This window comes from Dunckerocampus dactyliophorus, chromosome 12 (assembly GCF_027744805.1).
Source record: "Dunckerocampus dactyliophorus isolate RoL2022-P2 chromosome 12, RoL_Ddac_1.1, whole genome shotgun sequence".
NCBI classification, from domain to species: Eukaryota; Metazoa; Chordata; class Actinopteri; order Syngnathiformes; family Syngnathidae; genus Dunckerocampus; species Dunckerocampus dactyliophorus.
Window position 1 is genome coordinate 13,154,159 of NC_072830.1, and position 13,929 is coordinate 13,168,087.

The 13,929-nt window shown below is 41.0% G+C and overlaps 1 protein-coding gene across 1 annotated transcript; it reads right to left on the bottom strand.

The window, feature by feature from the left end:
- Positions 1-1,922: 1,922 nt before the first annotated feature.
- On the bottom strand, positions 1,923-13,506 carry LOC129191087 (dehydrogenase/reductase SDR family member 13-like). Its single transcript, XM_054794088.1, has 5 exons — positions 11,884-13,506; positions 9,595-9,713; positions 9,194-9,317; positions 7,842-8,168; positions 1,923-2,368 (listed from the first exon to the last, which is right to left on the bottom strand). The coding sequence occupies exons 1-5, from the start codon at positions 12,008-12,010 to the stop codon at positions 2,109-2,111; spliced, it is 957 nt and encodes a 318-aa protein (XP_054650063.1). The 5' UTR covers positions 12,011-13,506; the 3' UTR covers positions 1,923-2,108.
- Positions 13,507-13,929: the final 423 nt, after the last annotated feature.

A 13,929-nucleotide genomic window follows, 5' to 3' on the forward strand; every position in this document is an offset into this window, starting at 1 on the left:
TGAACGTGGGGGCCAGTCAATGGTATCAATTCCTTCATCCTCCAGGAACTACCTGCATACACTAGCCACATGAGGTCGGGCATTGTCGTGGACCAGGAGGAACCCAGGTCCAACTGCACCAGCGTAGGTTCTGACATTGGGTCCAAGGATTTCATCCCGGTACCTAATAGCAGTCAGGGTGCCGTTATCTAACCTGTAGAGGTCTGTGCGTCCTTCCAGGGATATGCCTCCCCAGACCATCACTGACCCACCACCAAACCGGTCATGCTGAATGATGTTGCAGGCAGCATAACGTTCTCCACGGCATCTCCAGACCCTTTCACGTCTGTCGCATGTGCTCAGGTTGAACTTGCTCTCATCAGTGAAGAGCACAGGGCACCAGTGGTGTAGTTGCCAATTCTGGTGGTCTATGGCAAATGCCAATCGAGCTCTACGGTGCTGGGCAGTGAGCACAGGGCCCACTACAGGACGTCGGGCCCTCAGGCCACCCTCATGGAGCCTGTTTCTGGAGCCTGGGTTGAAGGACCTTCTACGGCCCTGTCCAGCTCTCCTGGAGTAACTACCTGTCTCCTGGAATCTCCTCCATGCGTCCAGGTACCTCAGCGATGCCCTGGTCCAGATCTGGGAGGAGATCCCCCAGGACACCATCCGTAGTCTCATTAGGAGCATGCCCCGACGTTGTCAGGCATGCGTACAAGCACGTGGGGGCCACACAAACTACTGAGAATCATTTTGAGTTGCTACAATGACATTTTAGCAAAATGGACCAGTGTGCGGCATCATTTTTTCACTTTCATTTTTGGGGTGTCTTTGATTTCCCCCCTCTATAGGGTGATCATTTTCATTTCTATCAAATGATGTGGCATCATTTTGTTACTAATACATCACCCACTTATTATCAGGAAAGATATTCAAGATCATTTTTCCCCCAGTTTAGATCTGATGTGTTTTTTAAGTGTTCCTTTAATTTTTTTTGAGCAGTGTATATATATATATATATATATATATATATATATATATATATATATGTTGTTTTTTTACGGTACATTACAGTACTATTCTATAGTGCTGTCAATCAAATAATTTTATGCTGTTAAAAAGACAATCATAATAACAGGAAGTGAAGTCAGGTCAAGACAGCACTCTACTTATTATAACATTTAGTTTATGTGTGTGCATATTTGTGGCTGTAATTTTGACCCTGTGTAGATTTTGGGAAAAGTGTGAACAAAACAAGTCTAAATTGTTCCCCCAAACCCTGTTTTAAAAAAATCCTGCATTACTGTATTACATTATTGCTGTATTACTATTCCATGCTGGGAAAATACTGATTTAATGAATCTCTTTTTTAATCTCACCTAAGAACTGCTGAGAAAAGCCGTCACGTTGAGGTATTTTCATTCCAATTTATTACATTATTGTGGCAGATTAAAATATAAACCCCAAAAAAGTGGCTTGATGAAGTCATTTATTGCTTTTACGGACTTGAACAGATGCATTCCAACCATTTACATTCCGCTGCATTGAGACGAGTTCCGAGTATTTCCTGCAGCCTTTCATTTCAACCACCAGGGGGGAATATTGCTGTGTTCTTTTGTTATTCTCCAAATAATGTTATGCTATTGGACCAAGCGGAAAACCAAGATGAAGCCTGTTTCCCTTTAGACCTCCCACAAGCTGATTGATTGGCTCTGTCCTTTCTTGCCAACGTATGATTGGCTATCACCGCTGTCACTCCACAAGTGCCTGAACTTGTACACCAATGTTTTCATTAGTTGGCCACAGAGTTGCAGCTCGCAGTGCCATTTTCATCTCTACTATGCACTCATCTTTGTCCTTTTACAGAGGCGGAGTGTTCAAAAGCAGGTGCACCGCACCACGATGTCAGAGCCAGGAGGCGGGAGGTCTGCCTAGCCTTCGCACATCATTTTTTGGACTAAAGTAGAATTGTAACCGTGTCCATGACAGCAATTAGAAAAAATGTAATTACATAGAACACACAAACACAACTTCGACTTCAACATCTTTATTTAAAAAATCAACTGCTTCCAAAACAGTATTGAATGAAGCATTGAAGCGAATGTCAGATTGTCTGACAAATAGCTTTATCACGACAAACCTGTTAATCTCTCACTCACCTCCCACAGTTTTTTTGCCAGGGCATCATCTCGCCCTTTGCGTCCCAACTGTTGCAGGGCACAGTTGGAAAAATAGCGTCCGCTCAGAGTCTCAATGCCCTCTTGGAGGGCACAGTAAAGGGTGCACTGGGCGCCGCCCTCTGGGTCCAGAAAGAAGATCTTTGCAAAGGGCATCAGCAAAAACTGCTGCCACCAGCTCATATTGCGACACAATTCTGTGTTGATAACCCCTGAGGAGAGGAGAGGAGAGGAGAAATTGAGTAAATACTCAGAAATGATCAAGACCACATTTTATCAACTTCACATTTCAACATGGGGCTACTGTATGTGCCGGGACCACCACCGAGTGGGAAAAACACATGGGTAATTAATATGCTCATAAAAATGATTTTTTTTAAAGACACGGCCATAACTAGCCAAAAATAATTGGGACAAATGTAACAAACTTACCACTTAACCCTTCCAACGCTACAAGTGTCATCGTGCCCTCGACTCTTTGCTACATTACAATAGGTGTCGTAGGGCCCTATGACTTCTGCGTTAACGGAGTCGTGGAATTGGCCTATAAAAATGGAATTAACTGTTAAATGCAGAATCTAGTGGAAAGGGACATAATCTCAACGAAATGCTGTCATCGTGAGGGGAAGGAACGTCCGTGTGAGGAAGTGTTTTCCCCAGAAGGCCGCTCAATCGTGGCGCAATCTCATCACAAACACTAACTAAACTTGCTACTAAACATCCTCTCCTGGGATTTGCTGCCCCGTGGGTGTCGGCTGGCACGGTGTGGTGGGTTGTCTTGCTGCTCAAGTATGGGACCCCAGGGGCCCCTGCGTGGGGTATTTTGCGACGAGGCTTCCGGGTGTCGGGCGGTCGACCACGGTGTGTGTGCGCGTTTATTTATTTATTTTTTTAAATCTATTTATTTTATTCCTTTTAAATGGGAATACACAGGGGTTAGCTCCGTGAGGGCAGGTGCTGGGTGTTACATCTCTGCCACCCAGGCCTCAGTCAGGTGGGGGGGGGGAGGCGATGCTTCCTTCGTCCCCGGGCGGGGCGGTCCTGTGTTGAGGGTAGGGCATGTGGTGGCCCGGGGCGGGCTGAGCCGGGCTCCGCTCCCTGTAAGTGGGGGGTGGCTGGGTTCCTTTCCGGTTGCGGGGGCGCCTCTGGGCCTGCTGGTGTGTGGCCCCCGCTGCCCGTCTGCCCTTGTGGGGTGTGATCTCTCGCCAGTCTCGGTTTCTTGGCGGCCTGTTTCTGGTTGGGATTGCCTCTCTGTGGCCCCTTGCTGGTCTTCTCGGGGTGGGGGCTCAGCCTGGCTGTGTGGGGCGGAGCTTGCTGGGTGGTGGAAGGCAGTCCCTCCCCTTTCATGCATTCTCAGTGACAATTACACGTTCACACATTCGCGCAACTTTATATACATGAGGACTTGCACACATACAGAGATACCTGTACACACGTACGTATGCACACTCACATAACTCACTGACTTAACCAGGGTGTTATGTTGTTGGTTTTATTACAGTGATGGTGATGTCAGCAATATGATTCTAGTTTTTACAATTGTGTGCATTACAGTTATTGTCATTGTGATCACTGTCACAGTTAATAATTTCATTACTACTATTATGTGTGACTGTTTGAGTGCAGTATTAATGTAATGTAATGGTTGTCTTCTTCATCATGGTCTTCATGGCCATCTGATGTAGTCCTGTTTGTTTCTGTTGTTTTGTTATTGTTGTGTCTTTATAGTCTCCCTCTCGTCCCCGCACTACCCCCCCCTGTTTTCTTTTCTCTTCTTCTCTATCCCCTCCTGCTTTGCGTAACAAAAAAACATCGAAGTCAAATAAATTCTTCTAACAGGGGAAGTGTATCTCACACTTTTCCCTGGCAGAGTAAATCTGTTGAGCGCGTGAGGGCATTTAGATCAACAATACTATCTGCCTTAATGGCTGGACAGGACAAAAAAAAAAATGTCGAAATGGCGCCCTAGAACACCAGCAAAAGTTGCCAGGAACTTCTCTTATGCTGCACAAATGGAAGCTAGTGGCGTTAGCTTAGTTTAAGCTATGCTGTGTGTGTGCGACACAGGCTGGATGAGTATATTTTCACCGTGTAAGGAGCGTTTTGAGATGCCTGCTGATGTCGTGCAAGTTCTAAAGCACGTCTATCAGCTCGTGCTAATCGTCAACAGCCTTCTCAACACACACAAAACACACTTCCGGCCTTCAAAATAAGAGTGCTGTTTGCCACATCTCATCTAATTGTGTAATGAAAATAACAGGGTCATAAAAAACATCTTACATGAATAATGCAATTGTAATTGCATGGGTGACTATGTCTTCCTGAACCACAAGCACAGGTATTACAGGCTGCTGAAGGTTTTGTAGCAATGTGGGCAGAGGCTGAAAAGTTAGCCAGGCTACATCCATTTCTCAATGACTGGACAAAACTGGCCAATGATGTATTGCATCAATAAATGTAAGGACTTTTGCATTTAATTAATGGACATTTTATTCACGCACCCAAAAAATGAAAAACAGAACTCACGGAAAACGAAATTTGGGGACAAAAACGGATTTCACGGGGACCCATAGTTGTTCGTTGCCACTTGCAGCAAATTTTGCAGCTTCACTCGGTCATGTTTTTTCAAGAATATATTAATTAATTAATCATGTTTTGTGGTTGAATATGGCCTGTTATTACCCATAAAATGTGAATATTTAAGCAAACGTTCTTTGCCTGAATTAGGCATTTTCAAGCAAAAAAAATGCAAAATTAATGAAAATACAACTATAAGGCACTCATTCAAAGATGTGATATGTAGTATTCCACACTGGTCACTAGGTGTCACTTAAGTTACATTGATGAGACAATAGCCGCCACAGGAAGTATGCTGTCCAGAAAAAAAACCAAGACACTCCACCAATGCTAACGTGTGTCTATGTTATGTCTTATTTTCTCTTATTATATCTACTGTATTGGGTAATAGGAGTGTAAAGGTGACTATAGACGTGTTATTTCATGTCTAGAGGGGTCTAATAATGTTAAAAACATTTATTTAGAAGGTCACAAACCGTTTTTCTATGCTTTAACTACGTAAATTTTCCTTATTATAAATAAGGAATCGAAAATTATGAAAATTCACTTATTAACCCATTGACTGCCAGCCATGTTCAGAGCAGAGAGATCCATACTGCCAGAGTTTTGGGCATTTTTGCTGAACTTTCAAGACCCACAGAATATTGAGTTTTAGGAATACATAAACATTGAAACTTTCTAAACAAACTTTAGACTCTCTTCTTTCATCAGAGAAAAAAGTTTGTTTCTAGCGTTTTTGGGTCTTTAGATATTGGCGGTAGAACATAGGGTAGTTTCAGCAAAAACACCTGATTTTGACCAAAAAACAGAGAAAACAAGCTTTTTCTGCAGAGAAGCTAATTCAAGCAGAGTGACGGTGGGGTCTGATGGATGTGGGGATGAATCCCTGCTGCTGACCCATCCAGACGGCAGCCACTCGTCAGAAGAACCAGGGTCGGGTTCCGACTCTGAACTGCTTCTGGTGTCACAGAAGCGCCACATGCTCCAGCAACACGAACCACTAGCTTGTTGCTTCGGCTGCCATTGTCAACTGCATTTGTGTCTACGTCACCTACATCACCTACATCACCTCTATCTTTCACGATCGCGTCACTACTGAAGGCAGATCCACCGCCAGACAAGCTCTGTGACAATGTTAGCTGCCTGTATTTTTTGTCTCCGCTCGATTTCTCCATGTGTTTCGCCATTTTCTTCTCTCAACCACTGATCTGTATTATATATCTGGATAGCTCATTGGCGATGACTTGTGAAGCCACACGGCCGCCATATTGCCACTCGCAAGAAACACTTCTCGGACAAGCTTTTGCATTCGTGGTGAACTTCTTTTATTAATTCGGATTGGACACAAATTTCACCTTAAGATGCCTGCATGTGCAGCTGTTAACTGCACAAATCGCCAGTTCAAAGGCGGTGGACGAACATTTCACGTGTAAGTATGATTGAAATGTAGATTTATGATTGATGATTTAAGGGTTTTGCACTGTCGATCTCTCAGATATTTTCGATCGTGTAAAATTCCTCTGATTAAATGTATGTCCAGAATTGATACGTTTATATAGCTCTATAATAGCTAAGAGGAAATGTACGTACTTTTTTGTTATATCATGATATATGTGTTTTTTTAAGGGACGAAGGTTGCGTTACTTGAAGGAATGGGAGAATCTCAGTGCTTCCATGATGCTTACCAGGCATCGTGTACAGTGCAGTTAGCAAGCCAGTTTGCATACAATTGACCCGGCATGACCCTTCATTTGGATAAACAACAAATTTTTTTTGCTGCTGAATGACTGACGTAAAAGGATTCATTCATATGATATGTTCTGGAAAATAATATTACTGAACATGCATACCGGTATGTTTGAGATTGCTAACAACGTATTGTCTTACCCAAAGCATGTGGTTTTGTTTCAGTGTTGTTGTTTTATTCTGTGTGTGTGGGGGTGTATGTGTGTTTATGGTTATTACACATTATGGTTATCAGATAATATTACTGTGTTTTTTGTTAAAATATATTTCTATATCAGAAAAGAGGTTATTTCTATTTCATAACACAAACAAAATAATCAGCAAAATGTAAATGATTTTAAAACTTGTCCAAAGTCACTCTCTTTTATGATTCATATTTTGTACAGACGATAGCATAGTGAATTGTATGACAATAAGAAAAAAAAGTAAAGGATCATGACCATGGATTTTAGTGGAAAAAGGGATGGGATATGCATTCATCCATCCATTTTCTATACCGCTTCATCCTCTTTAGGGTCGCGGGGGCATGCTGGAGCCTATCTCAGCTGACTTCGGGCGACAGGCGGGGTACACCCTGGACTGGTCGCCAGCCAATCGCAGCAGTTACAATTAAAATCTCTTTCTAGAGGAGTAAAACTATGCATTGCTGTAGGGGAGTGCTGAGCCAGGGTGCAAAGTAGAATAACACGGCTTGCACGGGCGGGTGCGACGTATGAGCTATCCAGATATACAACACAGATCAGTGCTCTCAACCCACAATCCATCTTCTTCATAGACAATCTGTCGCGGGTTGGCGGAAAAGAGAACTGCTGCCCCCTACTGGGACAGAAATACATTGCCTGCAAGCCAGAAATTCACACACAAGATGAAGACGACTTTGATCTGTAGCTGCCGTGAAAAAAAAAGCAAAAGACGTCAATAGACATCTTTGGCATTGAAAGAGTTGAGGTTGGGTATGGAACCAATTAACCGCCATAAACAAGGGACTGCTGTAGTGATATATTAGATGTACAATGACATGTACATTATCTTTAAAATCAGGGCACACTGACGTGGAGCCCAGGACGCATCATGATTTTTGTGTGTGTGTGTGTGTGTGTGTGTGTGGTATACGGCTCTCGTCTACCACTGTACAAAAGTCAATAACTTCTTGTTCTGTTATTAAATAAGCGTTAAAAACATGATAATTTCTTCAGACGCAAGCCAAAAACCTTTTTAGTTAGACGCGCCATTAAGCACCCCCACCCACCCTCCAGACAAACTGAAGACATGGGACACTGGAAATCAGATTATTTAACAACCCACAGCATCCTGGTTTTGTGTTTAGATGACATGAAGATAAAAGTATAGAGCTTGACTGACCTGGGTGGAGGCTGTAGCAGGTGACACTTGACCCCTCCAACCTGTTAGCCAGCTCTCTGGTAAACAGCACATTACACAGCTTGCTGTTGCAGTACGCCTGCAAGTTTTGCCAGGCTGACTGGCCTGGCACCAAATCCTTTTTGGAAGCCACGAGGGAGAAATCGATGTTGCCGAGGCGGTGCAAGAGAGCGGCCACGTTGATGATGCGACCGGGTCCGCACTGCTGCATTCGCTTCAGGAGAAGGTTGGTGAGCAGAAAGTGGCCCAGGTGGTTGACCCCAAATGCCATGCCGAAACCATCCTCCGTGTGCCCAGGACCCATATGAGCTAAAGCATCCATCAACACTTGCAGTCAGAAGTTTACATACACTCACCACCTGCTGGAATGTCTGATTCATTTGTGGCCCTTCATGATTTATTTAAGCAAAGATGGAATTACATTACAACGTTCGTCTGCAGTGATGTTTAAAAACAAGAATTAGGTGCCTAGTTTGCCATTGTGCATAGTAATAATTGATCATGGGAGAAAAAGCTAGTCGTAATACAGTATGTAATGTATGTCGTTATGTACTTCCAGGATGAAGTGGGCCACTTTGATACATTTTGTGCATATGCTTAAACAAATGTAGATTAATATACTAATCCATTTTAAAAAATGAGAACATTTTATATTCATAACTTCATTTATTTCAGTTCAGTAGTCCCTTGCCACTTCTACGACAGTTTTTCAAAAACATTAATTAATAAATCATGCTGTTTTGAGGTTGAATACCGCCTAATTGTCCAAAAAATATGCATATTTAAGATAGATAATTTTACGGATTTTTTGCCTAAATTAAGCATTTTCAATCATAAAAATACGAATATAAGGCATTCGGAAGATGCATTCAATGACATGTTGTAATACAGTATGGAGTATTCTACGCTGGGTCACTAGGTGTCAGTAATGTTACATTGATGGGACAGCAGCCACCGCAGGAAGTATTGTACGGAACAGGAAGTAAAAAAGAACTCTCACAATGCTAACACGCGCGTGTCTTATATTCTCTTATTATGTCTACTATATTGGGTAATAGGAGTATAAAGGCGAGTATAAAGGCGACTATAGGGGTGTTATTTAATGCCAAAGTCTATAATGTTAAAAACCGTATTTAGAAGGTCATGATAACTACAAAATATTCCATTTACAAACATTTGCTTTTCACAGTCGGGTCTGGAACCAATTAATCGCCATAAACGAGGGATTACTCTCTAGTCTGAGCCATCTGAATGAAGCAACACGATCTTGGCTTTTGTGTTCTAGGTGACAAATCAACTGAGGCTAATATCTAATCATATAATATCTATTTTACCTGCGTTGTTGATAAGAATGTCCAATCTGGGCTCAGATGTCAAGAAGGTCTCCACAAAGCTGCGTACGGACTTCAAGCTTGCCAGATCCAAGTGCATGAACACAATCTGAGCATTCCCACTCTCCTGCAAGATAAGAGCTCTATCAATACAATATCGACACAACAATTTGCCATGTTGATTTGTTGTCTTCATCCATTCATAAAAACTAAATGTACAATAATTGTTGCTGCATGGGTTGTTTCAACATCACTCTTATCAAAACTGAGTCCTGTCAAAGATTTTATTCCATTGCTTATATGAGAGGGACAATAAACACATCTCAATAAGATGCAATGCATTGTTTATTCATAAAAAGAAAAGAAAATGATGTGAGAACATGCTAAGTGGAGAAATGTCTTACTCTGCGGATGTCAAAGACAGCAGCCTCAGCTTTCTCCTTGTTACGGCAGGCTAGAATAACTCGAGCTCCTCTGTTGGCCACTTCCAAAGCTGTGGCCTTCCCAATACCCGTGTTGCTTCCTGATAAGAAAGGAAACTCATCACCTCACATAATAACACTAGAATCGCTAATAGAAGAGGGGTGTCCAAAATGCGCCCCCGGGGGCCGTTTGTGGCCCGCAGCTGTTTTTGTATTGGCCCGCAGCACATTGTAAAACTATTATTTAACAAGAAAAAAAAAAGTCAAAACAACTGTTAAATCAGCAGTACTTTTATGGGGAAAAGTAAAAAATATTATAGGAATAAAGGCATAATTACGGAAGGAAAATGTACAAGAAGAAAGTTGATATAGTTAGAAAATTAAAAAAAAACAACAAAAAAACAATAGTAGTAGAAATGGAAAAAACAACTGGAATTTTACGAGAATCAAGTCAAAATATATTTTTTTTAAATGTCGTATTTTAACAAGAAAAAACTGCAATTTTACAAGATTAATCTTGTAACATTATGAGAAGAATAGCGTCATTTTGGTAGCATTGAGTGGAAATATATATATTTTTATATCCATCCATTTTCTATGATGCTTATTCTAACTAGGGTTGGGGGTATGCTGAGGCCTATCCCAGCTGACTATGGTGGGTGGCGGGGTACACCCTGGACTGGTCGCCAGCCAATCGCAGGGCACATATAGACAAACAACCATTCACATTCACATTCATACCTATGGACAATTTAGAGTCTCCAATTAACCTAGCATGCATGCTTTTGGAATAAATTTGTCATTTTTGAAAAATTTGGTTGGGGAAAAGTCACAATACTATGAGAATAAAGTCAAAATATTATGGCCGGAAAGTCATAATTAGGAGGAAAAAAAATTGCATGAAAATATAACAGCAATTATGGGTGAAAAAAGACCAAAGACCAACGATGATAGTAATAACAGGCTTTTTCAACTATATCACAAAGCTGAGATGCAGTTCTTTCTTTATATATATATATATATATATATATATACACAGTATGTTTGTGTGTGTGTGTGTGTGTGTGTATAGCATATCTACATGTGATGCTTCACAAAACATTAAAGTGGCAAAGTTGTATCCTTTCATTTTTGGAAAAAAGTTTGGACATCCCTGCTACAGAGCATAATCCAGCTTTCAGCATGGATCTTTTCACTCTGATTATTCACATTATAATTGTTCCTCGGACTGGGTACATTTTCCGGTTAACAAACAATATGGCGCGTCTGGTCGCATTATTAAGTAAACTGTTTTTTGCTGTATTTTTTAATACAAAGTGTCCTTGTTAGCATCCCATTCGTTTTACTAGACCAAATTTACTAGACCCAAATCTCAAAATTTCCCTCCAGTTTAAGTTTTTTTTCCTACCTCTATGGTGTGAAATTACAATGCATAACAACTCAATTTCAGTGTTCACAAGGTATTTGTTATGATAAGGATCTACGTAGTATCAAAGTTAAATGCAACGCATACCTTTAGAAGATGATCAGGAAAGTCAAATATTGTTGGAACTGCATTTTGTCGCAATCTAACAGTCTGGCCGGTCCTGTCGAAGTTCTCCTCGGTGAAATGACTACAACAGAGTTGCGATCTGGTTGCAGGAATCCACCTGTCTCTCCGCATATTTACTACCCATTGCTTTAGAAGTTGAGCATTGCAGTGTGGAAATCTAAAGGAGAATAAGGGGTCATTTACAACTACTGAGATGAAAAAATGCTTACAGATTTAAAGTATCTATTTTTTTAACGATTTTTATTATTTATAAGCATTTGCCTACCTGTAAAATGTAAGTTCCTTCTCGCGATTTTCACGAGTATCACGATTTGTGCAATTAATAGCAGCACAAGACGGCATCTCGAACTCTTAGTTCTGAGGCTTTCTTGTTTTGGGTGAAACAACATGGCGACTTCTATACTTCCGGTGGCTTCAAGCCTCCAATGCGCAGCAAGCGATCGGGGCCATTCCAGTTATAGAGTTCAGTGGTTTGCCACCACATGAAAACAGAAACCGGAAATGATCTGCGTCGCCGGTAGATTACGTCACCGCGGTTGACTCTCGAGAATTTTGACACAAAACACGTTTTTATAGTTTTACATGGCCAATTCTAATTGCAGATAAATGACGAATGAAATGTATAAAAGAACATTTAGTAACGCCATGACGTCAAAAGAAAAAAAACAGTTCAACACCGGCCCATCCCATGCAGGAAAAAAGTGTAATATAGTCATTACCTGTCACGATGACCGTCTTCCCGTTCAGCTTCAATGGGTTGAAGATCCTCGCCCCCCTGAACACGCCATAGTAAATAAACAAGTAACAAGCAACGACTACTGCAAGGAAGCCGAGCAGCACCGCCATCACTGCTGTTTAGATGCGCGAGTGATGAACAAGTCGTTCAAACTTCGCGAGATTTTTTCTAAATCGCGACTCGCGGGCACTATGCTCCATTAACTCGTTCAACTACTCAAAGCCGTCCTGGATCAAGTAACCGAGTCACTTTATTGAGTAATTCATAACAACTCGAGTCAGTAAAATGAATCGAGTTTCCCATTACTACAACTCGTGTCACACTAGCATACTGACGTTAATAAGGTAGTTCAAATTCAAATTCAAACATCAATCAAATGAAGTATTAATTTTCAGCTTGGAAGTAGCAAAATGTGTCGAGGCGTGTGTGTGGTGAGTACTAATTTTAACACTAATTTCAAGGACAAACGAGTTTTACTTTGGAGCTTGTTTGGGCTTTCCGCTCTTGCGACGAATATCCACCAGATGTCCCTATGCATTTGCCAAGTGTACTTTCAGTTGAAGGAAAGAACATGTACATTTCAATAATTGAAACAGTGACATTTATTGAGTGTCTTATTAGTATTTTTACTATTGTGACAAATACTCCATGTCAGGCTTTCCATACCAATTTTAAGGCTTGAAACCCGATATTTTCCCAACTTGTTTTATATTAATTCATTGAAGAAATTGTAGAGCTGAATTGTCGTATTCTCTTTATTTACTTTTGTTTTAACGTCCTGTTTTCCCAGGACACGCCCTGTTTTCACGTCGTGTCCTGCACATCCTGAGTTTGATTGTTTTAAAGTGGTGAAAATGGCCTGGTTTTCATCGTTCTTGCAAAAGTAATTATCTAGCAATTATTTCTAGTGCTGTCAAATGATTAATAATGTTAATCAAATTAATCACAGTTTGCAAATGAATTAATGATTAATCACCATCTGCCACTATGTGTGAAATATGCCAACTTTTGTATTTTATGAACAGAAAGATAAATGACAGGACACAATTATACGGTATGTAGTATATTTGTATGTATTAACAGCTCCAAATGAACTGAGAATTTAAATCAAGCTAAAAGGTAGCACACATGTATAAATATGTATTTGCCTTACGCTAGTCTTTTTAATAGTAGCACAACATTGGAATCACATTAGCACATGAGCCATGAAGGGTTGCGTTCAAAGACATCACATAACTTTCTGTAAGTTTAATTAACATGTTTTGAGTGTACATGTGTCCTTCGTTTATGGCGGTTAATTGGTCCCAAACGATAAGTGAAAAGTAGGATTCAATATTAATAAGTGGAATATTTTCGTAGTTAGAGCATAGAAAACCCGTTTATGACTTTCTAAATGCGCTTTTTAACACTACAGCCATCTAGACATAAAATAAGACCGGTATAGTCACCACACTCCGATTATTCTTTCTTTACACCACATTGCTCATCTGCAATGTGCAGGCTACTGGATCACTGCAGGGACATAAGAGACGGCTATGGCTTTAACCCAGGGGTGTCCAACTCGTGCCATGGAGGGCCGAGACACTGCAGGTTTTCTTTCCAGCCAGTCACTAAAGCGGGTGATTTTAATGATCAACACCTTCAGTTTGAGGGAAGGAGCTCATCAATTAAATCACCTGCTGAAGAAACTGGTTGGAGAGAAAATCTGCAGCGTCTCGGCCCACCAGGGCACAAGTTTGACACATGTGCTTTAACCACTAGCAAGCTAGAGAGCCAACTAGTTGGCGTCTCCAATTTACTTATTCTAAACATAAAGTGTTTCAAACGGAGTGGGAATGAAGGAAAAAGTAAGAAGCCAAAACCTTACCACTTTGACATGGAATGGGTGGAGAAGTGGTAGGAGAACTATGTCGTGTCAGACATGCCATGGTAATGTCATCTATTTTTCAAGATTTTTGACTAACAATAGTTCATAATTAACCACAAAACAGTGGTAATTTATTAATTAAGTCATTTTTGAAAACCCACG

Excerpts from the sequence above, each read along its gene's own strand:
- LOC129191087 (XM_054794088.1), bottom strand. The coding sequence starts at position 12,010 with ATGGCGGTGCTGCTCGGCTTCCTTGCAGTAGTCGTTGCTTGTTACTTG. Across the intron at positions 9,318-9,594 it reads CTGTCTTTGACATCCGCAGA|GAGAGTGGGAATGCTCAGAT; the intron begins GTAAGACATTTC and ends CTTATCTTGCAG. Across the intron at positions 2,369-7,841 it reads CTGCTACAGCCTCCACCCAG|GGGTTATCAACACAGAATTG; the intron begins GTCAGTCAAGCT and ends TCCTCTCCTCAG.